General features: G+C 37.1%; 1 protein-coding gene across 1 annotated transcript in view; it reads left to right on the top strand.

Annotated features, from left to right (window-relative positions):
• Positions 1-25,082, top strand: part of LOC123559608 (uncharacterized) — a 43,028-nt gene extending 17,946 nt beyond the window's left edge. Inside the window, exons 4-5 of the mRNA XM_053534527.1 lie at positions 5,919-6,068; positions 18,550-25,082. Coding sequence (XP_053390502.1) covers positions 5,919-6,068; positions 18,550-18,710 — 311 coding nt within the window. The 3' untranslated portion in view covers positions 18,711-25,082. The remainder of the gene's footprint in view (positions 1-5,918; positions 6,069-18,549) is intronic.
• The last annotated feature ends 2,242 nt before the right edge of the window (positions 25,083-27,324 follow it).

Genomic DNA, 27,324 nt, shown 5'->3' with positions numbered 1-27,324 from the left:
TTGTTATTATACTATATATACATAGACACAATCTTGTGCGCACCATCTCTCCTCATCCCCTTGACACAGATTAATGAAACTTCACACAAGTGATCAGTAACAACAGTAGTTGTGCATGGGGCATGTTAGGTTCTTTCAGAAAAAAATTTGCAGAGTTATGGGACTTTGTTTTTTTGTTACTATACTATATACATAGACACAATCTTGTGCGCACCATCTCTCCTCATCCTCTTGACACAATTTAATGAAACTTCACACAAGTGATCAGTAACAACAGTAGTTGTGCATGGGGCATGTTAGGTTCTTTTAGCGACAAAAATTGCAGAGTTATGGGACTTTGTTTCTTGTTAACATACTATGTACATACAGTCTGCAGATGCAATCTTGTGCGTGCCTAATCTACCAAACCCTTGCACACAATTTAATGAAACTTCACACAAGTGATCAGTACCAACCCTTGTTGTGCATGGTGCATGTTACATTCTTTTAGATAAATATTCTGCATAGTTATGGGACTTTGTTTTTTGTTACTATACTGTATACATACAGTCTATATACATACAGTCCACATAATTATGCAATCTTGTGTGCGTCAAATTGCAATGTACTGTGTCAGTGCATGCGGGGGGTACATTCATCACCTTTAGTGATAGCTCTAGTTTGATACAAACTTGCAAAATATCTTCAACAACAATAAATCTTGGATTCCATGACAAATCAGATCCAATCGTAGGTTCCAGAGTTATTTTATATCTGATTACCTCCCCTTATTGTAGTCAAAATGGATTTATATCAGTAAATACTTATAGGACTTATTTGAAATTTCATTATTGTCATTAGTTGGACTGAGCCTATCAGGGTAGATAACTATGGACTGATTTTATGTCAAATTACCTCCCTTTATTTCAAATTAAAATCGGTATATCTCTGTAACTAATGAAGATACTGATCTGAAATTTCATTTATGTCAACAGATTTATTTGGCAGATCCTTCTTTTGATCACTTACAATAATTTTCTTTTTAATTACTTCCCTTTTACGTTACTATAAATAGCTTATTTTTAGTAACTTTTTTATTATTGGCCGTAGGGAAAAACCGAGACCACTTTTCTGTGGTACAACATGGATGGTACCTCCAATTTTTAGGTGTATTTTGACATATCTGTACCTTGTAAGAATTTTTTTTTTTCTTTTTGGTTAAATTTCTTTCCTTTGTTGTTCCTGTCCTTTGGACTTAGATATTTTTTTCTGAGGACCTTCTTGTCCTCAAGTGCAATGATAACAGGTGAGCGATATAGGGCCATCATGGCCCTCTTGTTTGATTTATGGCCCTTGAATTACTGATTGGATCCACTCGTCCAGACCATCTAATTGGATCCACTCATCTAAGCCATCTAGAGACACTAGACATTTTTCATAGGGGCAGTTGTGGGAGACATGCGCTTTTCTCAAAAGCATCTCTAGTTTTAGTAGGAATATTAGTCTGCATGTGAAGTTGTGCACTTGAGGTTTTGTTTTAGATTTCACTCAGTTAGACCAGAGTTATGGCCATTGACTTATTAAAAAATATGCATAAAAGGGCATAAAAGTCTGTGTTGCATGCATCTTAAAACATATTTGACCTAGGGTCATGAACAGGGTTGGCATGGTATTTACCGGTGCGGTAATTCCCATACCGGGAAATACTCCTAAAAATTGCAAAAGTGGGAAATACTGGGAAATACTCAAATTTTCAGCAAAAAACAGTTTATTTTGACAAAAAAACCCACAAAATATCTGTTAAATAACTAGCATTTGCATGCACACATACACTATGGCAAAAATCATATTATATTCCACTGTCGGACCCCTGGTGACCATGAAAGTTCCTTCATCACCAGTCCAATTCCTCTTTGGACCTTAACATGCGGAAGCAAAACACAAGTTTTGCTGCTTTTTTCACTCCAAGTCTATTTCTAAGTTTTGTTTGATTGACAGCAAAATTAGAAAACACTCTCTCAATGCCACCAGAGCTAGCTGGCATAACCAGAAGTTTTTTTGCTAGTTCACAAAGTTCCAGACACACAGTTTGTGATCGTTCCACAGCACGCCACCACACTGCTGGCTCGAAGAAAGATCGTTTCTTAGATGGTGTACTTGATGATGGTTCACACTCAGATAACTTAACATGGTCAATATCAATATCCGGCTTTGGAAGCACTTTGACACATTTAGTTCTATGAGTCCTTAATCTGTCACTCTTTGCACTGACAATACATCCACAGTCTTTACACTTTGCTTTTTGTTTTGAACCATCATCAGATTCTATGATATCATAAAAATTCTACACAGGATCTTTGGGCTTCATATTAATGCTAACTGTCACAGGATGAAAAGCGGAATGAAGTACTTTTGAAAAATAAAAAGCAATTACATGTATTTTGAGAAAGTGAATAAATGCTCAGAGGTTTGACTGATGAATTTCTTCACTGTTCTGTGAAATCACAGTGGTGGGAATTATTTTACAGCAAAGTATTGTTACTTTATTTGCAACAAACATGTGCAATAGGATAGTTAAATATAGTGCTTGGGGCTATACTGTATATTCTGTATCATTATAGAATCTGTCAATAATCCACCAATTAGCAGTAACACCTCCCCTGTATTTTGGAGTGTATAATTGGACTATTTGAAAGGAGTGTAATCTTGTCTGAAGTTAGTATGATAAAATTTTTGGGTCAAATTTACAACGAATGTAAGGCCTGAAGAGTATTCCCCAGTATTTCCCGCCATCCCGGGAAATACGAATATTTCCCGGCTTTTTGCCAACCCTGGTCATGAAACATAATAGGAATATTATTCAGCATGTGAAGTTGTGCTTCTGGGATTTTTTTGGGGATTTCTTTCAGTCAGACTAGTAATTATGTCTCCCACCACACAGTGGTGTGGGAGACATATTGATTTACTCCAGTCTGTGTCTGTCTGTCTGTCACAAAGCTTGTCCGCACTCTAAGTCGAACGTTTCTCATCCGATCTTCACCAAACTTCAACAAAATGTGTCTGCCAATAACTGCTCGGCCAAGTTCAATAACTAGCCAAATCGGGCTAGGCACTTCAGAGTTATGGCCCTTGAATTACCAAAAAACACTCAGATTTCTTGCGCAGCTTTGCCCTCAAACCGGCGCCTATACTACTAGTAGTATAGGCGTCCTTTTGGTGTCAAGAAAGCGCATGCACATGTGAATTAAGTAAACAGTATAAAGACTGACTTACTATTTAGATGATTAGGCAGTTGTGGGAGACATGCGCTTTTCTCAAAAGCATCTCTAGTTACCCTTGATTTGAGCAAAAATATGCATAAAGGGCATACATGTATCATATGTGTCTCAAAAAATATTTGACTTAGAGTCATAAAACATTAGGGGATTGTTTTATAGCATGTGAAGTTGTGCACCTGGTGTTCAGTTTGAAAAATACACATTAAATGCTAGAATTTTGTGTTGCATATATCTTAAAACAATGTTTGGCTTAGAGTCATGATACCATTATTCAGTATAAAAATTTGTGCATTTGACTTTTGCTTTGGCTTTCACTCTGCAAGACCAGTTATGACCCTTGACTTAGTCAAAAATATGCATTAAGGGCATAAAAGTCATAAAAGGTTAGAGGATTGTTATGTATCATGTGAAGTTGTGTACCTGGTGTTCTGTTTGGAATTTCATTTAGCCAGATTTGGGTTATGGTCCTTGACTTAGTTAAAAGTATTCATTAAGTCCTATTGACACACATCTAGTTGTTGTTAATCCCCCCCCCCGTGGCGGAGGGATTATAGGAATGGTCTGCATCCGTCCTTCCGTCCGTCCTTCCATCTTTCCGTCCTTCCGTTGTAACAAAATCGTGTCCGGTCCATATCTCCTAAACCCCTTGAAGGATTTTCATGAAACTTGGGTCAAATGATCACCTCACCAAGACAATGTGCAGAATCCATGAGTCAGCCTTGTCGGTTCAAGGTCAATGTCACAACTTAAGGTCAAAGGTTTGAGCCTGCCATTTTGTGTCCGCTCTATATCTCCTAAACCCCTTGAAGGAATTTTATAAAACTTGGGTCAAATGATCACCTCATCAAGACGATGTGCAGAACCCATGAGTCAGCCATGCCGGCTCAAGGTCAAGGTCACAACTCAAGGTCAAAGGTTTGAGCCTTCCATTTTGTGTCCGCTCTATATCTCTTAAACCCCTTGAAGGAATTTTATAAAACTTGGGTCAAATGATCACCTCATCAAGACGATGTGCAGAACCCATGAGTCAGCCATGCCGGCTCAAGGTCAAGGTCACAACTCAAGGTCAAAGGTTTGAGCCTTCCATTTTGTGTCCGCTCTATATCTCTTAAACCCCTTGAAGGAATTTTATAAAACTTGGGTCAAATGATCACCTCATCAAGACGATGTGCAGAACTTATGAGTCAGCCATGCCGGCTCAAGGTCAAGGTCACAGCTCAAGGTCAAAGGTTTGAGCCTTCCATTTTGTGTCCGCTCTATATCTCTTAAACCCCTTGAAGGAATTTTATAAAACTTGGGTCAAATGATCACCTCATCAAGACGATAACCCATGAGTCAGTCATGCCGGCTCAAGGTCAAGGTCACAACTTAGGGTCAAAGGTTTGAACCTTCCATTTTGTGTCCGCTCTATATCTCCTAAACCCCTTGAAGGATTTTCATCAAACTTGGGTCAAACGATCACCTCATCAAGGCGATGTGCAGAACTTATGAGTCAGCCATGTCGGCTCAAGGTCAAGGTCACAACTGAAGGTCAAAGGTTTGAGCCTTCCATTTCGTGTCCGCTCTATATCTCCTAAACCCCTTGAAGGAATTTTATAAAACTTGGGTCAAATGATTACCTCATCAGAACGATGTGCAGAAATTATGAGTCAACCATGCCAGCTCAAGGTCAAGGTCACAACTAAGGGTCGAAAGTTTGAGCCTTCCATTTGGTGTCCACTCTGTATCTCCTTGAAGGATTTTCATCAAACTTGGGTCAGATGATCACCTCATCAAGAACTCATGAGTCAGCCATGTCAACTCAAGGTCAAGGTCACAACTAAAGGTCAAAGGTTTTAGCTCTGTATCTCCTAAACCCCTTGAAGGATTTTCATGAAACTTTGGTCAAATGATCACCTCATCAAGACGTTGTGCAGAATTCATGAGTCAGCCATGTCAGTTCAAGGTCAAGGTCACAGTTAAAATCAAAGGTTTTACCCTTTCACTATCCATAGCAGTGGCGGGGGATTTAGCTGTCTTTCAGACTGCCTTGTTCAATATATCTGGTGATATATCAGAGTATTTTGGCACATACTAATGTGTTCTTTCTAATTGATAATTCCCTATAAGTGTGTTTGCTGTAACCATTTAATTCTATATAGAATAAAACAGGAGCAAAAATTGGGACATTTGAAATTGTTCTAATTACCATGTTAGGTGCTTTCAGCAAAAAAATGCAGAGTTACGGGACTTTGTTTTTTGTTACTATACTATATACATAGTCTGCATATGCAATCTTGTGCACGCCTAATCTCGTGAACCCTTGCACACAATATAATGAAACTTCACACAAGTGACCAGTACCAATCTAGTACCAGTCTAGTTGTGCATGGTGCATGTTAGGTTCTTTCAGGAAAAGGTTCTGCAGAGTTATGGGACTTTGTTTTTTGTTACTATACTGTATACATACAGTCTATATACATACAGTCCACATAATTATGCAATCTTGTGTGCGTCAAATTGCAATGTACTGTGTCAGTGCATGCGGGGGTAGGGGGGTTACATGTAACATTCATCACCTTAAGTGATAGCTCTAGTTGTAACTGTTTTTGTAGGTGAAGATATTTGTATTTTGAAATTTATTCCATTTTGAGTTGTGTCAAGCTTTTTTACCTTTTGTAGACTCCAGTGAGCATGCCGAACACCAACGTACAGAGACTGAGGGATTTGCTGGGTGGAAAATTGCAATAATTGTGGCCACTTTGATTGCTGTTATTTTAGTTCTAGTAGGGATAATTCGCTGTTGCTACCGTATTAGACAAAGAAATACAGGTACATATCCGATATATTAAACAAGAAGGAATGTTGAAGTTTGATCCGGATTTTGTTAACTGTAAACTTCCTTTGGGATCACACAGAGATACAATATAGGTTATCACAACAACAGCTAACTAGAAGAATTATGCTTGTAAACTAAACCAAATTTGTCACAAGGATCTACTACATGAATACAGAAAATTTTAAGTACATGGGTAGGACATTGGGAGGATGAGTGATCCCACAAGGAAGTTTATAGTTGATAAAAACTGGATCAAACTTCAGTATTCCTTCTACTCAGGTAAGTCTTCTTTAATAAATCCATTTTATAAACTGCATAACTCCCTTAGTAGACCCTGCAGAGATACTAGAATTAATTTTTTATGAATATTTAGATTCTAAAATATCTATACAGAAATTAAGTGATATTTCCTATGCAATTTATATGTTGTGCTTCTTTCATAATTAGGAACATCAAAAATAACTTTTCATAATAGTTGAAAGCCTTTTTGTCTCAAAGCTACTGCTTTTAATCACAACTTGAAGTGACAAGTCTGTCCCAGTCTTTGCTGTTTTATAAAGTATTTGCATTTCTTTTCCAATGTTTCTGTAAAATGTGCACCATAGTTCTTGCCTGTACCAACTTTAGAAATGTTTGTTTTATCTGTCATAAAATAGATTGAGACTCTTTTTTGATCAGAATGTTTGTCTTGATGAATTCTAGGTCGACTTCAAATAGGCGTCATCTGGGGTCAGGAATTAGGTCACCCAGTAAAATCAAGGAAAAACTTTGTGAATACAATATGGGCTACATTTTAGGCAGTATGTTCATGAAATTTGATGAAAATATTTGCTTCGATGAAACTTAGGTCAAGTTTATTTATGGGTTATGTTGGGTCAAAAACTAGGTCACCTGGTCAAATCAAGGAATAACCTTGTGTATGCAATAGGGGCTGCACTTTAGACTGGATATTCACGAAATTTGATCCTGCCAATTGTTTTGATGAAATCTAGGTCGGGTTCAAATATGGGTCATGTTGAGTCAAAAAGTAGGTCAGCCGGTCAGATCAAAGAAGTACCTTGTGAAAAACCTTATGTATACAATAGGGATGGCTTTCCATGTCTATTACGTCAAAGTCACTTAGGCCTCAACATTGAAAAAAGTTCCCATAGTATTTATTGAGAAGCTGTTAACCTACACCCTTCAAACTTGCGGTCCAAATGGAGTAGATAACTCCTGTTACTTTTCAGATCAGTAGGTTTAAGGTAAAGGATGCAGCAGCCACAATGCCCCCTTTCTGTTTCTTTCTTGAAAAATTGCCCCAAAAGAATTAACAGTCATTTTCAGGAAGATTATTCTAGCTGTTCTCAGGTGAGCGACCTAGGACCATTTGGTCCTCTTGTTTTTATTTGGCATAAATGTTTGCCTCAATGAGGAGTGTCACATGCACTCCCAGACCTCTATCTCAAAGGTCAAGGTCACACTTAGGGGTCAAGTTGATAAGTTCTTAGGCCGTAACTTTGACATGCATTGATCAATCTTTTCTTTTATTTGACTTACAATTTTTGTGCCCCCCACATGAGTGGTGGGGGGCATATAGATTTGCTCTTGTCCGTGCGTCCGTCCATGCGTCTTAGCGTCCGTCTGAAGTTCGTGACACGCCTAGCTCAAAAAGTATTTGATATAAATTAATGAAAACTTGCATGAGTCTTTATCATGATATGAACTTGCGCACTTCCTATTTTTCATCTGGGTCCGCCCCCTATTTCTAGAGTTATGGCCCCTGAAATAGTCAAAAATGCACATTTTCACCTTGTGACACGCCTAGCTCAGAAAGTATTTGATATAAATTGATGAAACCTTGCATGAATCTTTATCATGATATGAACTTGTGCACCTTCTATTTTTCATCTAGGTCCGCCCCCTATTTTGCAGAGTTATGGCCCCTGAAATAGTAAAAAAATGCACATTTTCACCTAATTATGTGCCTCACTCAAAAAGTATTTAATATAAATTCATGAAACCTTGCTTGAGTCTTTATCATAATGTGACCTTGGACACTTGGCATTGAATGATTTCCCCTTATTTGTGACAAATGTACCAGTGGGGGGGCACACCCTGTGTCCTACAGACACATTCTAGTTTTTTAGCTCACCTGTCACATAGTGACAAGGTCAGCTTTTGTGATCACCCTTCGTCCGTCGTCAGTCCGTCCGTGCGTCAACAATTTCTTGTCTGCACGATAGTGGTTTCATTTATGATTTATTTTAACCAAACTTGCACACAACTTGTATCACCATAAGATCTCGGTTCCTTTCTTAAACTAGCCAGATCCCATTATGGGTTCCAGAGTTATGGCCCCTGAAAGGGCCAGAATTAGCTATTTTGGCCTTGTCTGCACAATAGCAGCTTCATTTATGATTTGAATTTAATCAAACTTGCACAAAACTTGTGTCACCATAAGATCTCGGTTCCTTTTTTAAACCGGCCAGATCCCTTAATGGGTTCCAGAGTTATGGCCCCTGAAAGGGCCAAAATTAGCTATTTTGACCTTATCTGCATAATAGCAGCTTCATTTATGATTTGATTTTAACCAAACTTGCACACAACTTGTATTACCACAAGATCTTGGTTCCTTTCTTGAACTGGTCAGATTCCATCATGGGTTCCAGAGTTATGGCCCCTTAAAGGTTCAAAATTGGCTATTTTGGCTTTTGCAGCCATATAGAAACTTCATTTATGGTTTTATTTGATACAAACTTGCAAAATATCTTCAACAACAATAAATCTTTGATTCCATATCAAATCAGATCCAATCGTAGGTTCCAGAGTTATTTTATATCTGATTACCTCCCCTGATTGTAATCAGAATGGATTTTTATCAGTAAGTACTCATAGGACTTATTTGAAATTTCATTATTGTCATTAGTTGGACTGAGCCAATCAGGGTAGATAACTATGGACTGATTTTATGTCAAATTACCTCCCTTTATTTCAAATTAAAATGGGTATATCTCCGTAACTAATGAAGATACTGATCTGAAATTTCATTTATGTCAACAGATTTATTTGGCAGATCCTTCTTTTGTTCACTTACAATAAATTTTTTTTAATTACTTCCCTTTTACGTTACTATAAATAGCTTATTTTTAGTAACTTTTTTATTATTGGCCGTAGGGAAAAACCAAGACCACTTTTCTGTGGTACAACATGGATGGTTCCTCCAATTTTTAGGTGTATTTTGACATATCTGTACTTTGTAAGAATTTTTTTTTCTTTTTGGTTAAATTTCTTCCCTTTGTTTTTCCTGTCCTTTGGACTTAGATATTTTTTCTGAGGACCTTCTTGTCCTCTAGTGCAATGATAACAGGTGAGCGATATAGGGCCATCATGGCCCTCTTGTATAGATTTATTTCCCTTTGTTGTTTCTATAAATTACTTTTTAGCTCGACTATTCATAGAATAGTAGAGCTATTGGACTCGCCCATGCGTCGGCGTCCGCGTCCCGATTTGGTTAAGTTTTTGTATGTAAGCTGGTATCTCAGCAACCACCTGTGGGAATGGATTGAAACTTCACACACTTATTCACTGTGATAAACTGACTTACATTGCACAGGTTCCTTAACTTTATTTTGCTTTTTTTACAAAATTATGCCCCTTTTTTGACTTAGAAATTTTTGGTTAAGTTTTTGTATGTAAGCTGGTATCTCAGCAACCACCTGTGGGAATGGATTGAAACTTCACACACTTATTCACTGTGATAAACTGACTTACATTGCACAGGTTCCATAACTCTATTTTGCTTTTTTACAAAATTATGCCCCTTTTTTGACTTAGAAATGTTTGGTTAAGGTTTTGTATGTAAGCTGGTATCTCAGTAACCACTTGTGGGAATGGATTGAAACTTCACACACTTATTTAACATAGAAATTTTTGGTTAAGTTTTTGTATGTATGCTGGTATCTCAGTATCCACTAATGGGAAAGGATTGAAACTTCACGCACTAGTTCACTGTCATGATATGATATGCAGTGCAAAGGGTCAATAACTCAACTTCGCATTTTACAAAATTATGCCCCTTTTTCAACTTAGGAGTTTTGGGTTAAATTCTTATATGTAAGCTGGTATCTCAGTACCCACTAATGGAAATGGATTGAAACTTCACACACTTGTCCACTGTCTTTAGCTGATAAGCACTATGCAGGTTCCATAACCCTATTTTACTTTTTTACTAAATTATGCCCCTTTTTAGACTCGTATTCATTCAAGCGACAAGGCTGTTGAATAGTTGAGTGTTGCTGTCCTCCGACAGCTCTTGTTTTGTAACTTCTTCATTATTGACTGTAGGGAAAAACCGAGGCCATCTTACTGTGGTACAACATGCATGTTACATCATATTTTTAGGTGTATTTTGACCTATCTCAACCTGGTAAAGATATTGAAATGAAACTTGTTTTAATTGGCTGAAATGTTTGAGTTATTCAAGCAGTGTGTTAACAAATAATGGGTTTGACATTATTGCCCTGTGGGCTTCAATATTCTAATTTTTTGTGCAGTAACTAAACCATATATGCTGATTGGTCGTCATATAAATTGGTTCATTAAATTGGTCGTGTACAGATAGTTGTAAAAATAAGATTATCGGAAAATCAAATGTTTTAACACTCAACTGGCTTAAAAATGGCAATTGGGCAAATGCTAATTCATATCTCTCAGAAAGTAGAAAAGGAATTCTTTAACTTTGGGAATTTTAGCTTTGGAATTGGGAAGAAAACAAACCATTTGTCATTGAGATTTGGGCCAAACTGGCCTGAAAAAAAAGACAACACTGTATAATCCTCTCTTTCTCAAGTTTGTTCAAGTAGTTTTGCTTGCCACCAGAGCTAAATGTAGAAAAGAAATTTAAATGCCTTCATATGAACCAGTGGATGCATCTTCCCCAAACTTATTCTATCTATCTCTATCTTCCATATACAGTCGAAACTCGGTATCTCGAATTTCAAGGGACCGTGCTTTTTATTTCGAGATAACCGAAATTCGAGTTATGAGAAGGGACGTATGGACGAAATGATGATAAAAGTTAGTTTAATTATGAGAAGTTTTAATGAAAAATAAACACTGTTTCCATTATGCTGTGTATACGCTGTCGGCACTAATGAAAATAATACTAACCTCAAATGCTTTTTAGCAAAGTTCCTTTTTGTACCACGTTTCTCTCGCGAAGGATTGACAGCATTTCGATCTGACATTTTGAACGAATGATACATTTCGCCAAGAAGTTAATTTTGATAGATTCTCATCGCGATTACCTCTAATTAACCCTTATCAAAGATCCCAGCTGTTCAAACTAATTAATTCATTAGTTTAAATTAAAAGCAATTTTCATAACGTCTCAAAAACAAATGACCGCTGATTAAGAAATCTAATGTTTACATCTAACAATTATAATCATGGCATGTGCAAACAAGTATGACATCATCTCGCTTTGATTATCACCGCACCTTTGGTATGTCGGCATCGCAGCTCTCTGGTTAGGCAATAAACATTGTCATGTATTAAAAACCAACAACAATCACAATGAGATGTGTGAAATGTTATCGCATATTTTCCTCACTTCGACTTACCGAGTTTACAATGCACTTGAATTTTACTAACGGGACTGAAAATCCCTTTCGACATATCCGGAGTCTCGGTAAGTCAAATTTTGACGTAACCGGAGTTGAATTACGTATGTAAAGAAGGAAATTTGACGGGACTTGAAAATTTCTTCGACTTAAGCGGAATTTCGAGGTAAGCGAGTTCGACATACCAAGTTTCGACTGTAGTCAAACCCCTGCTGGGGACCTAGACTTTGCGCGTCAACTAGCAAGAATGTTAAAATGAGTAAAAAAGTAGTAGTAAAAAGAAAGTAGGAGAATGGTTAAAAACAGGTTAAAAATAGGGCAGGTGTATTTAAGGTGAGATGTGCTCAATCTGACTTACAGCCTGACTGAACACTGGCCCAGACGAGTTGACAACATCTGAGGGCAAGGCATTCCAATGATATACTGTTCTAGGGTAGAATGAAAATTTATGATAGTTGGATGAGGGTGAGACTTGAACGAATGCCTGGGAATGAGTGGTTCTGGTTCTGGAAGATCTAGTGTTGGGTGTTAGGTAGTCCTGTAGTGGGATGGCGACCTGGTTATGCAAGATGTTATAAAACATAACAAGGCGCTGGTCAATGCGACGGAGTGCAAGGCGTCGCCAATTTAGAGAAGTCAGCATGTTGTCTACACTGGATGTATGGCTGTAATCACACTTGGCCCAGCGTGCAGCCCTGCGCTGCACAGATTCAAGCTGATCAATAAGAGTTTCAGAGTTGGGGGACCACACAGTGGAACTGTACTCCAGCTGGGGCCGTACAAGTGTTTTGTATGCTTGTGATTTTAACCCTTCTGGGTGCACTTTGATGTTACGTCTTAGGAAACCCAATGTTTGATTTGCTTTTTAGCTCACCTGAGCACAAAGTGCTCGGGGTGAGCTATTGTGATCGCTCACCGTCCGGCGTCCGTCCGTCCACTTTTTCCTTTAAACAACATCTCCTCCTAAACCACCAGGCCAATTTGATGAAACTTCACAGGGATGTTCCATGGATGGTCCTCTTTAAAAATTGTTCAAAGAATTGAATTCCATACTGAACTCTGGTTGTAATGGCAACCGAAAGGAAAAACTTTAAAAATCTTCTTCTCAAAAACCAGAAGCCTAGAGCTTAGATATTTGGTGTGAAGCATTGTCTTGTGGACCTCTACCAAGTTTGTTCAAATCATGACCCCGGGGTCAAAATTGACCCCGCCCCAGGGGTCACTTGATTTTACATAGGAAAATCTTAAAAAATCTTCTTCTCAAAAAACAGAAGCCCTAGAGCTTACTGTAGGCTTACTTATTTTAGCGGTGTACTAATAACAGCGCTTTTAGCGCTATCGCACGTGCGCTAATTCATGTCCGCGTATTAATTTGTCCAAGAATTTTCATGTACATTTTCATTTGATGATGTTTTCTTCGAACTTTTGCAAATATGATATTCCTGTTCATTGTTCATATTATTATCTTAAATATATGATCATGCAAAATAAAATATTTAAGCTTGTAGTTTGTGTTTTTTTTCTCATTTGATCAAGTTGTTATCAATTTCCATATCACCTTCGGGCATGTCCATTGTTGCAGTCGCTCATTTACGGAAAGGTGTGAAGGTTTGTATTAAGACACAATGCATGTAGGACAAAGGGGATCCAATGATTAAAATGTGTGACAGTCTCGTTTTATTTCAACAATTACAACTAGTATGCAGAATATAAAACACGCAAATTATTATAATTAAATACAAGAAGACAATACAGTTACGTAGGCAATATTATACTTTATATACTGTATGTAAACATAAAGCAACATCACAGTTGAAAGTATCATTGAAAAAAATACAAGTATCATCACGACAAACTGTCTGAAAGTCATACTTGGTACATGTTTTTAGCTCACATGTCACAAAGTGACAGTGTGAGCTTTTGTGATCGCGCAGCGTCCGTCGTCCGTCCGTCCGTGCGTAAACTTTTGCTTGTGACCTCTCTAGAGGTCACATTTTTCATGGGATCTTGATGAAAGTTGGTCAGAATGTTCATCTTAATGATATCTAGGTCAAGTTCGAAACTGGGTCACGTGCTGTCAAAAACTAGGTCAGCAGGTCTAAAAATAGAAAAACCTTGTGACCTCTCTAGAGGCCATATTTTTCACAAGATCTTCATGAAAATTGGTCAGAATGTTTACCTTGATGATATCTAGGTCAAGTTCGAAACTGGGTCACGTGCCGTCAAAAACTAGGTCAGTAGGTCAAATAATAGAAAAACCTTGTGACCTCTCTAGAGGCCATATTTTTCATGGGATCTGTATGAAAGTTGGTCTGAATGTTCATCTTGATGATATTTAGGTCAAGTTTGAAACTGGGTCAGCTGCGGTCAAAAACTAGGTCAGTAGGTCTAAAAATAGAAAAACCTTGTGACCTCTCTAGAGGTCATACTTTTGAATGGATCTTCATGAAAATTGGTCAGAATGTTCACCTTGATGATATCTAGGTCAGGTTCGAAACTGGGTCACGTGCCTTCAATAACTAGGTCAGTAGGTCAAATAATAAAAAAACCTTGTGACCTCTTTAGAGGCCATATTTTTCATGGGATCTGTATGAAGGTTGGTCTGAATGTTCATCTTGATGATATCTAGGCCAAGTTCGAAACTGGGTCAACTGTGTTCAAAAACTAGGTCAGTAGGTCTAAAAATAGAAAAACCTTGTGACCTCTCTAGAGGCCATATTTTTCAAAGATCTTCATGAAAATTAGTCTGAATGTTCACCTTGATGATATCTAGGTCAAGTTTGAAACTGGGTCATGTGCCTTCAAAAACTAGGTCAGTAGGTCAAATAATAGAAAAACCTTGTGACCTCTCTAGAGGCCATATTTTTCATGGGATCTGTATGAAAGATGGTCTGAATGTTCATCTTGATGATATCTAGGTCAAGTTTGAAACTGGGTCAGCTGCGGTCAAAAACTAGGTCATTAGGTCTAAAAATAGAAAAACCTTGTGACCTCTCTAGAGGCCATACTTTTGAATGGATCTTCATGAAAATTGGTCAGAATGTTCAACTTGATGACATCTAGATCAAGTTTGAAACTGGGTCACGTGCCATTAATAACTAGGTCAGTAGGTCAAATAATGAAAAAACCTTGTGACCTCTCTGGAGGCCATATTTTTCATGGGATCTGTATGAAGGTTGGTCTGAATGTTCATCTTTATGATATCTAGGTCAGGTTCAAAACTGGGTCACATGAGCTCAAAAACTAGGTCACTATGTCAAATAATAGAAAAAAAACGACGTCATACTCAGTTCAAAACTGGGTCATGTTGGGACAGGTGAGCGATTCAGGACCATCATGGTCCTCTTGTTAAGTTTATAGCTAACGGATTTTTCTATTGCGTCCATTAGACCTGTAAGGCGCCACCCTGTCATGACTGATTCTTTTTTCACATTTCTGTGTGCATCGACCAGCCAGGCAGCATGGATAGGTATAACACTTAAGTAAATAATTTCAAATAAATCATAATTTCTTTAGCCCGCTAACAGTGAAAAAAAAGTTGATTTCATAATCAGTATGACGTATAAATACAGCAGAAACTCATTACATAAAAACATCCCGACTATTTAGTTTATTTCCAAAAATCTTTGTGAAGCTCCGTAAATCTCCGAGAGCCTTATCTCGGACAACGCTAAAATTAGAAATTAGCGGTCTCGCGAATGCGCTAATTCACGTCCACGCATTAATTAGATATTTCACCAAAAATTGCGTTTGCGCTAAATTTTTGCCGCACTAATAAATGTACGCCTACAGTAGATATTTGACATGTAGCATTGCCTAATGGACCTCTACTAAAGTTGTTCAAATCATGACCCCGGGGTCAAAATTGACCCCGCCCCAGGGGTCGCTTGATTTTACATAGGAAAATTTTCTAAAAATAAACCAGAAGGCCTAGAGCTTAGATATTTGACATGTAGCATTGCCTAGTGGACCTCTACAAAATTTGTTCAAATCATGACCCCCGGGGTCAAAATTGACCGCGCCCCAGGTGTCACTTGATTTTACATAGGAAAATTTTCAAAAAAATTCTAAAAATAAACCTGAAGGCCTAGAGCTTAGATATTTCACGTGTAGCATTGCCTAGTGGACCTCTACAAAATTTGTTCAATCATGACCCCCGGGGTCAAAATTGACCCCGCCCCAGGGGTCACTTGATTTTACGTAGGAAAATCTTCAAAAATTTTCTAAAAATAAACCAGAAGGCCTAGATCTTAGATATTTGACCTGTAGCATTACCTAGTAGACCTCTACAAAATTTGTTCAAATCATGACCCCGCCCCAGGGGTCACTTGATTTTACATAGGGAAATCTTCAAAAATTGTCTAAAAATAAACCAGAAGGCCTAGAGCTTAGATATTTGACGTGTAGCATTGCCTAGTGGACCTCTACAAAATTTGTTCAAATCATGACACACACACCCCCCCCCCCCCCCCCCCCCCCCCCCCCCGGGTCAAAATTGACCCCGCCCCAGGGGTCACTTGATTTTACATAGGAAAATCTTCAAAAATTGTCTAAAAATAAACCAGAAGGCCTAGATCTTAGATATTTGACATGTGGCATTGCCTAGTAGACTTCTACAAAATTTGTTCAAATCATTATCCCCAGGGTCAAACTGACCCCGCCTCATGGGGTTACTTGATTGTACATAGAAAAATCTTCAAAATTTTCTAAAAAAAACCTAGAAGGCCTAGAGCTTAGATATTTGACCTGTAGCATTGCCTAGTGGACCTCTACAAAAGTTGTTCAAATCTTGACCCCCCAGGGTCAAATTGACACAGCCCCAGGGGTTACTTGATTGTACATAGGGAAATCTTCATAAATTTGCGAAAAATAAACCAGAAGGCCTAGATCTTAGATATTTGATATGTAACATTGCCTAGTAGACTTCTACAAACTTTGTTCAAATCATGACCCTCGGGGTAAAATTGGCCCTGCCCCAGGGGTAACTTGATTGTACATCGGAAAATCTTCCAAAAAATTTCTAAAAATCATCAGTTTGACATTTGAAACATGTAGCTCATATTACTCCGGTGAGCGATCCAGGGTCATCATGACCCTCTTGTTTGGTGATGTTGTCAGTGTGGTCATTCCATGTAAGGTTGTGTGATATAGTTATGCCAAGGTATTTTGCAGATGGTACTGTTTGTAAGATAGTTTTGTGTAAAAGGTACTGTGTTGGTATAGGTGTTTTACGCTTAGTGGTCTGTAATACTTGGCATTTAGATGGATTGAATTTCATGTCCCATTTTGTTTCCCAGAATTCCAGTTGCTGTAAGTCTTGTTGTAGTAGGCTTGAATGGGAAGAGACAGTCAGAGAAAGGTAGATAGCCGTGTCATCGGCAAAGAGTCGAACTTTAGAGTGTTTAACAAAGTCAGGTAGATCATTGATATACATAAGAAATAAGAGAGGCCCGAGGACCGAACCCTGGGGAACACCTGAGGTGACTGGTATGGTGCCTGATGTGGACCCGTTAACTACCACTGACTGTGACCTGTTATCAAGGAACCATTTTAGAGTATGACCCCTTACACCATAGAAATGCAGCTTGTAGAGTAGTTTTTCATGGTTGACCATATCGAATGCCTTTGAAAAGTCAAGGTATGAGGTCAACTTGACTTTTCAGGTTCAAGAATTGAAGGATATCTTCTACTAACATAAGTAACTGTGTTTGACAAGACCTCTTTTCTCGGAAACCATGCTGCAATTTATAGAACATATTGTTCTTTGTGAAGTGTTTTGTTATGCTAGAGGATACAATGTGTTCCAGGGTTTTACACAAGATACAGGTAAGGGATATTGGGCGATAGTTGGCTGGGTCTGACCTAGAGCCTTTCTTAAAAATGGGAGCGACATTCGCCATTTTCCATATATCTGGCAGAGAACTGGACTGCAGTGATTTTTGGAAGAGTTTTGTAAGGATAGGGGAGATCACTTGGCTAATATTCTTAAGTATGACCGGTCTTATTTGGTCGGGCCCTGCAGCTTTATGGGGATTAAGGTTGCTAAGAAGTTTTTCGATACCTTGTGTTGAAATTTCAATATCAGGCATAGGTTTGTGTGGGCTGTACGTTTCTTTTCCTGGGATCTCTTTACCTTTATCTGCGATATCCTGAACCTTCATATCAGCCAAAGATTTCACAGAGAGAGGAGATTTCGAAGTAAAAACTGACTGAAATGGCTTATTGAGTACTGTGGCTTTGTCAGGGTCCTTTGTGTGAAGTTTGTTGTCATGTTTGAGTGTGTCAGTGCCAGTGGAATCTTGTTTTGAGTGCTTGAAAAGGCTGTAAGCATCCTTGTTTAGTCTTATCTCAAGATGGTTCAAATGGTTCAGCTTGGTCCCTTTTAGATGCCACCAGAGTTAAAGATAGGAAAAAAAACTTTGAATGACCTCTTCTAATGAACCACTTTATAGATTTTCACCAACCTTGTTCTGTAGTATCCTTTTATGGTCTTCTCTTAAGTTTATTCAGGTAGGTCAGCTTTGCCCCATTTGAAGGACTAGCAGAGGTAGAAATAAACACACCTGTGAATGATTTTCCTCACAAAGCTATTAATGGATCTTATCTAAAATTGATCAGTAGCATCCTTTTATTGTCCTCTCTCAAATGTGTTGAAATTCTTCAGCTTGGATCCTTTTAAGGGCCACCAGGTCAAAAGATTAAAGAAATCCTGTAAATAACTTAATGAGTTGCTTAATGGATGTTCATGAAACTTTGTGAGAAGCAAGGTCTAAAGATCATGGTTCTACTCAGGTCAGTGACTTAGGCCAATTTGGGTCTCTTGAAGTTTTTGATTGACTTGAAACTGTTTTACATTTTGCTATTTTTGCAGGTACAGCTCAGACAAGAGAGGAAGGTGTGCCTTTGAAAGACCTGTCAAAAGGTGATGAAGGGGAGAAAGCCTGCAGCAGCTGCATTGGTAGATGTCTAATAATTGTTAGAAATAGGTTTTTGCTATACAATACTAGTACATGTGCCATGAGATTGTACTAATGTATATAATATGGGAGGTGTGTATAACTGTCCTTTCCTATCTTTATCTGTTCTGTCAAATCTGAAATTTCATTCTAGACAAAATTGATCCAGAAAAATATAGATGCTAATTCATGATAAGAAAGGTACCTTGAAGGATTCATTATGCTAAAGGTTGTAGATGTTCATCAAATTTGGTATGTACCGTCCTTGTATGGAACATTTCTTAGATGTTTCTATACCATTTGCCTCAGTACTGCACATGGACCACCATCCATATATGGAATATTGAAAGCCTTTTGAACATTTTTTTTATCATGAAGTGCTTCTGATGATATCTACACCTCAAATAAACTATAGTTTTCTTGTTTGGACCTTGTTCAAATTAGATCAAAGGTTTTTCTCCACTACAGAAAGGTGTTGTCAGTGCAAAAGACAGAAATTGTCAGTGCAAAAGAAAGAAATTGTCAGTGCAAAGGACAGAAAATGCTTTAAATAGTTTGTTCTCATCAAACATGATATTGTCTTAGCTTTTTCTGTAGCTTCATTTGTTGTTCATTCTGATGGTTCATTTATAGTAAGTGGTTGCCAGGTCTCCATTAGCAGAGCTCTTCTCTTGAATCCTTTACTAAATCTTTTTTAGTTGAGGGATTTTGGACCAACTTTGCCTTGGTATATATTACACTGTAAAGCTGCTTATTGACCTTGAGAACTTTGGGAAGGAAAAGGTGAAATATATGTATAGCAGTGTGTGTTTCTTCATTGTTCACTGTACTGGTTACTCTGCTATCTGTGACATCAGTGTGTGTAAGCATAAATTTTTATATATATAAATAAGATACATTTTGATTGTATTGATGACTTTGTGTTTAGTTTATGATTTAGTAGACTCAGGATATTTGTGCAGACCTTAAGATATTAACATTCAGATAAAATGAATTTACATTTCATAAATTACTGGACTACGTTTTATGTTTGTATGGGTTTGCTGGAGAACTGGTGTATACAAATCATTGCAACAGTGTACTACTGGTTAAGACGTAAAAAAGTACTTTCCACAATTACACTAACCCATTATTATAAGACAACAAGGCAACAGATGATAGAATTAGTGAAAGGGATGTTCAGATATTTTGTAGAAGAGTTTTTTTCACACTGAACGTGAATCACAATTCAGATATATTTTGTTATAATAATTATTTTCTGTATTAGATCAAGAACTTCAAAGTATTATAAGCCAATCAAACTCCTTTCTATTGTTTACTAAATGTATCTGTTACTGTTATTATAGAATTGTGCAAAAAATCAAACTGTTAATGAACAAATTTAGTTATTTCTGAACATATTTAGTTTAATTTTTATTTTTTTACATTTTATATGCAAGTATAAACTGTCCTCATTGTTGTTAATTAAGTGATGTGTGTTGTGTCTGTACTTACATGGTTATATTCTGTTACCTGTGTTTTATTTAATTACATTTTATCTGGCTGTGAGTTTTAAACAGTTAAACACTTAATATTATTACATTACTCCTTACATTCAACACATGTTTACTGGGCTAATTTGTCAAAATTCAAAATAAAACAATTAATTTCTGATGTCATCTTAACATAGAACACGTATTGAATGGCTTGCCAGTCAATATTCAGAACTATTTGAACCTTGGACAATAATTTTGACTATTGACATGGTATGAAACTATAGTATGTGTTACTTAAAACTTTTGTTGCAGCAAAACCCCGAAGATTGTCTATGCAAGTTATCTCAATGAGAGGTGATGTATTTTATACAGCCCTGTTAATAAAAAACTTGTGTAAAACTTGTGAAATATGTGTCTTTTATTCACAGTAGCATCTTAATTTTACATCCCCTTTTCAACCTGAATTAAGTATAGAAAAAGAAAAGTTTATCATGTTTTAAAGGTACAAAGATTTCATCCTGTGATATATTCACTTTTTGCAGACTATGTTCATTTTCTGTGTTTGAAAGTAACTATTAGCATGGTGTGTTATGTGAATGAATTATCATTTAAATGTTTCCATTTTATATTGTTGCATTTGTTCTGACAGCTGATCTATATGATCTGACAGAATATACAAAGGGTGTTCAGTCTATACTGGGAAAAGTGCTCTTATATCATCAAAAAAATGATGAAACTGTTATACAATGTAAATAAGGGAATTTTAAGTTGATATGTCAAATCGTTTTAATTTGTTTTGGACACAATAATTGTTTTGCTGCAAAAGGTTTAAGGGACAATGCCGTGAAGAAAGCAACATTATATCAGTTGTATAGGAGGTTCAGAAATATAGTATCCTGATGATTCATGATTCAGTCGTAAGAAGACAGTAGCATTCAATCATGTTTTGAAAATTAAAGAGCTCCTTGGTATGGATCAGATAATTACAGAACGTTTTGGATGTATTCGTAAGAAGTGTAAAAATGCAATTGATGTTGAGAAACATTGAACCTCTGTTAAGTCACAAGTTGTATTGATTAATTATGTCTCCCCCAGGAGACATATTGTTTTTGCCCTGTCCGTCCGTCCGTCCTTCCATCCGTCCGTCCGTACGTCACACTTCATTTCCGAGCAATAACTGGAGAACCATTTGACCTAGAATGTTCAAACTTCATAGGGTTGTAGGGCTGCTGGAGTAGACGACCCCTATTGATTTTGGGGTCACTCCATCAAAGGTCAAGGTCACAGGGGCCCGAACATGGAAAACCATTTCCAGTCAATAACTAGAGAACCACTTGACCCAGAATGTTGAAACTTCATAGGATGATTGTACATGCAAAGTAGATGACCCCTATCGATTTTGGGGTCACTCCATTAAAGGTCAAGGTCACAGGAGCCCGAACATTGAAAACCATTTCCGGTCAGTAACTTGAGAACCACTTGACCCAGAATGTTGAAACTTCATAGGATGATTGGTCATGAAGAGTAGATGACCCCTATTGATTTTGGGGTCACTCTATCAAAGGTCAAGGTCACAGGGGCCTGAACATTGAAAACCATTTCCGATCAATAACTAGAGAACCACTTGACCCAGAATGTTGAAACTTCATAGGATGATTGATCATGAAGAGTAGATGACCCCTATTGATTTTGGGGTCACTCCGTCAAAGGTCAAGGTCACAGGGGCCTGAACATTGAAAACCATTTCCGATCAATAACTAGAGAACCACTTGACCCAGAATGTTGAAACTTCATAGGATGATTGGTCATAAAGAGTAGATGACCCCTATTGATTTTGGGGTCACTACATCAAAGGTCAAGGTCACAGGGGCCTGAACATGGAAAACCATTTCCGATCAATAACTAGAGAACCACTTGACCCAGAATGTTGAAACTTCATAGGATGATTGGACATGCAAAGTAAATGATCCCTATCGATTTTGGGGTCACTCCATTAAAGGTCAAGGTCACAGGGGCCTGAACATTGAAAACCATTTCCGGTCAGTAACTTGAGAACCACTTGACCCAGAATGTTGAAACTTAATAGGATGATTGGTCATGCAGAGTAGATGACCCCTATCGATTTTGGGGTCACTCTGTGAAAGGTCAAGGTCACAGGGGCCTGAACATTGAAAACCATTTCCGGTCAGTAACTTGAGAACCACTTGACCCAGAATGATGAAACTTCATAGGATGATTGGTCATGCAGAGTAGATGACCCCTAACGATTTTAGGGTCACTCTGTTAAAGGTCAAGGCCACAGGGGCCTGAACATGGAAAACCATTTCCGATCAATAACTTGAGAACCTCTCGACCCAGAATGTTGAAACTTCATAGGATGATTGTTCATGCAGAGTAAATGACCCCTATTGTTTTTGGGGTCACTCCATTAAAGGTAAGGGTCACAGGGGCCTGAACATTGATAACCAGTTCCGATCAATAACTTGAGAACCACTTGACCAAGAACGTTGAAACTTCATAGGATGATTGAACATGCAGAGTAGATGACCCCTATTGATTTTGGGGTCACTCTGTGAAAGGTCAAGGTCACAGTGGCCTGTTCATGTAAAATCATTTTTTGGAAATAACTTGAGAACCACTTGACCTACAATGTTGAAACTTAATAGGATGATTAGACATGCAGAGCAGATGACCCCAATTTATTTTGAGGTCACTTGATCAAAGGTCAAGGTCACATAAGCCTGAACAGTGACTTGAGAACCACTAGGCCAAGAGTGTTGAAATTTAGCGGGATGATTGGACATGCCAAGTAGATGATCCCTATTGCAGCCAACCATCAGTGTCTCTTTGACTTTCGCTTCTGACCCCTATTGACTTCTTACCTATAGGACTTTGCATTGGGGGAGACATGCGCTTTTTTACAAAAGCATTTTCTAGTTTCGTTTCATATGACAGGGTCATAATAATGTTGGGCTTTAATGTAGTGCATTGCCTTAGAAATGATAGATAAGTAAATGTACATGTTCTGATATCTGTAATTTTTTAAGTATTTGCATTTAGTATGTTCTTTAATATTTATGATGTTTGTAAAATTTGACCAGAAATATATATACAGGTATTAGAGCACTTTTCCATGTAATCTCTGAACATCCTCTTATACTATACTTGTACGTGTGACATTTTTCACCAGTCATGTAGTATTTGATTCACCTTGTCTGTTACAAGGTTTCCTTCTTGTTTATTTTTTAGATACTTGATGAAACTACTTGGAATTTGGTGGTGTGATACCTAAAGTCGTGTTTTTGTAAACAAAAGAAAATTTTATAGAAAATTGATTTTTAAACGATTTTAAACTCTATTTTACAACTTTTTGATATTGGAGAACACAATATGGACGTGCTGAGATCAATTATATTCATCATAGTTATTGGAAGAAAAACTGGTAACTTTATATTTACTGAAAAACCTGAGAATGAGCTGTACCCCACCCACTTTTTTGTAACAGCGAGTGATCTGACCATTTCATATGGACAAAATACGTTTTACCAGAACTTTGTCAATTCATTTACTGATGTTTCTAAAAGAACTTCACACATTTGCATTACTAAAAGTCAGAAAACTACCCCAATGTGGCTTCTACTGTGTGGTGACGTTCATCCATGCCCCGTTCCCGTCCATAGAGAAAATAGTGAAAAATCTGGCATTAACTTTAATCGAAAGCGTGGTTTGCATTTCATTCATCTAGATACACGTAGTTTGATACCAAAATTGGAGGAAATTCGTATTCTAGCCAGAAAATACAATCCTGCATCTATATTCATATCTGAAACTTGGCTTGATACATCTGTGCCAGACTCTGAAATTCATATTTCTAATTATAATGTTCAAAGAAGAGACAGGCCGGACGGTCGAGGAGGTGGCATTTGTGCTTACATAAGGAATGACCTGGCGTTTAACCCCCGTCATGATTTAACCATCCCGGATCTGGAGGCTACCTGGGTGGATATTCTTCTGTCCAAATCCAAACCCATACTTTGTGGAGTCATCTACAGACCACCAAAACAGCTTAACTTTTATAACATCCTGGAAACACTGTGCCATTCTTGTGATGATTTTATTACACGTGAAACCTTAATTTTCGGAGATTTTAACACAAATGTTAGTGGTATTAAATGTTCACTTCTTAACAACTTATCATCTTTTTGTGAGCTTTTCAATTTTAAGCAGTTAATAAAGGATCCTACCAGAATCTCACAATCATCATCTACAACAATTGACCTCATACTTGTTTCAGACAAAGATAAAATTTCAAATAGTGGTGTTGTTGATGTATCTTTGAGTGACCATTCTTTGATATTTTGTACCAGGAAAATTACTCGTTCTTCAATTGGTAAACACAACAATGTTAAAATCAGATCTCAGAAAAACTATAATAGAGAAGATTTTCAACAGTCATTACTTTCATCTGACTGGTCATCTGTTATACTTAGTGATAATTTAGTGAAGCATGGTGTAATTTCAAAAACATTTTTCTGTCTGTTTTGGACATGCATGCCCCTGTAAAGGAAGTTCGCATTAAACAGCGAACAGAGCCATGAATCAGTATTAGAGACAAAGCTTTTAATTTGTACAAAAAGAATAAAACAACTGAACATTATGAATGTTTTAAACAACATAGAAATAGTACTCAAACTCTTATTCATAATGCAAAGAAAAATTATTTCAAAGAGAGTGTAGAAAGCAATAAATCAGACTCTAAATCTCTCTGGAAATGTTTAAAACAGCTTGGTTTGCCATCTAAGAAAGGTGTTAGTTCTTCTAGCAACATTGGTTTGAAAATTGATGGAGAAGTCAGCTTTGATTTTTTAAATGTTGCTGAAAAATTCAATAGTTTTTATACAACCGTTGCATCAAAATTAGTTGAAAAACTGCCAAGTAGTTGTTTTAAATATGGTAAATCATTTGTAAATAAATTTTATTTATCTAAAGGTATTTTTCCAAATAGTTTTTCATTTTCAATTGTTTCTGAAAACAAGATTCTGAAGTATCTTAACAGACTCAGTGCTAATAAGGCTACTGGTTTAGATGGCATCCCCTGTAGGTTTTTAAGGGACAGTGCTTCAGTTATAGCCAGTCCTTTGACTCATATTATCAATCTTTCAATTATCCATGGTTCTGTTCCCGATGATCTTAAGAATGCCCGGGTTATCCCTCTTTATAAGAAGAACGATAAAACCGATGTTGGTAACTATCGACCTGTGTCTATTTTATGTATACTTTCCAAGATTTTTGAAAGGGTCATTTATGATCAAATGGAAGGTTACTTGAATGAGAAAAAAATTTTATACAGTTTTCAGTCGGGGTTCAGACGTGGATTTTCCACGGATACCTGTCTTATCCATCTTTCAGATTTTGTCAAGTTTCAAATGGATAAAGGTAACATGGTTGGAATGGTTCTGCTGGATTTACAGAAGGCGTTCGATACAGTTAATCATAGTATTTTGTTAATGAAACTGAATGCAATTGGCCTTAGTTCAGATGCTGTTCTCTGGTTCCAATCATATCTTTCTGATAGACACCAGTTAGTTGCTGTTTCAGGTGTCCATTCCAATCGTGCCCCTGTAACCTGCGGGGTTCCCCAAGGTTCAATCCTTGGTCCCCTTTTATTTTTAATCTATGTCAATGATATGTCAGCTGTGGTCAAAAATAAGTTATTACTGTATGCTGATGACTCTGGAATTCTTGTATATGGGAAAAATATAGCTGATATTGAGTCTATTTTATCTATGGAAATGGAAAATGTAAGTGAATGGCTTATTGACAACAAGCTTTCACTCCATCTTGGTAAAACAGAGTCTATTCTCTTTGGGTCTAAGCCTAGGTTAAAGACACAAAATGTTTTAAATGTTTCTTGTAATGGTACAAACATTCAAGCAACCAGTTCAGTGAAGTATCTGGGTGCTACATTAGACCAAAATCTTTCAGGTGATGAAATTGCACGTTCAGTGGTCACAAAGTCTAATGCCCGGTTAAAATTCCTTCATAGAAAGAATCAGTTCTTATCTCTTCATACTAAGAAGCTTTTAGTAATGTCTCTGATACAGTGTCATTTTGATTATGTATGCTCTAGTTGGTATCCAAGTTTGACCAAGTATTGGAAAAATAGGCTTCAAACTACCCAAAACAAAATGATCAGATTTGTTTTGAACATGGATAGTAGGTCTCATGTTGGGTCAGAGCAATTCAAGTCTCTAAATTGGTTGCCTGTCTCAAAGAGAGTAGATCAGATAACTCTCTGTCATGTCCATAGAATAAAGTCAGGCACTGCACCGGAATATCTTAAGGAGCATTTTACATCCCATTTTCCAGCCCATGACCATTTTACCAGATCTAGAGTGTCTGCACTTCCATCATCAAATTCTTTTGATTCTAATTATTCCTTTGTTGATACTGGTCGGTTTTCTTTGCCAGAGAGGATGGGTAACTTTGGCAGAAAGTCTTTTGCTTACAATGGGATTGTTTTGTGGAATGGTCTCCCTCAACATCCTAGGGATATTGAATCTTCCCATTCATTTAAGCATGCCATCAAATCCTATTTAATGCCTAATTGATTTTAATAGTCTTTCAGTTGTAGTATATTAAAATCTTTTAATTGATTTAAACAGACAAGTCTTAGAAATATAATTCTTATCTCAGTCATTTATATTTTTTATTCTGGCTGCTGTACTGATTTCATTTAAATGTAGCTATACTTACATTTTTAAAGTATAAATATTTTTATTCTCGTCAGAAGTAGTGAGTTTTCTATTTTGGCTGACAACTTTGTGATCATATTATCATTCATTGATCATTCCTCATGAAATATTATGTGATAAATCTTTACTGTGATACATATATGTGATCTCAATTAGCTTTCATAAATTATTTAGTATTTAACATTATGTATCTTGCTTTATTACTCAAAAATATAATAGGTAAACATGACTTTCTGTGTCATGCTGCCAACAACAGGGACCACAATGGAAATAAGAAGAATCATTTCATCTTTTTTGTGTTATCCCTGGTATTGGTGAGCATTACATGGCTTTGCTGAGTAATATGATATAATTGTCTAATGATTTGTTGGTTTGTCACTATTTAATATTTATTATGCATTGATTTGTCATTTGTTTTATCGCTATATTGCCATGTCATGTACACTTGTGCCAAATAAAA

The sequence above is a fragment of the Mercenaria mercenaria genome, unplaced genomic scaffold, assembly GCF_021730395.1.
Source record: "Mercenaria mercenaria strain notata unplaced genomic scaffold, MADL_Memer_1 contig_3773, whole genome shotgun sequence".
Classification (NCBI taxonomy): Eukaryota; Metazoa; Mollusca; class Bivalvia; order Venerida; family Veneridae; genus Mercenaria; species Mercenaria mercenaria.
This window is presented reverse-complemented; position numbering and strand designations above follow the sequence as displayed.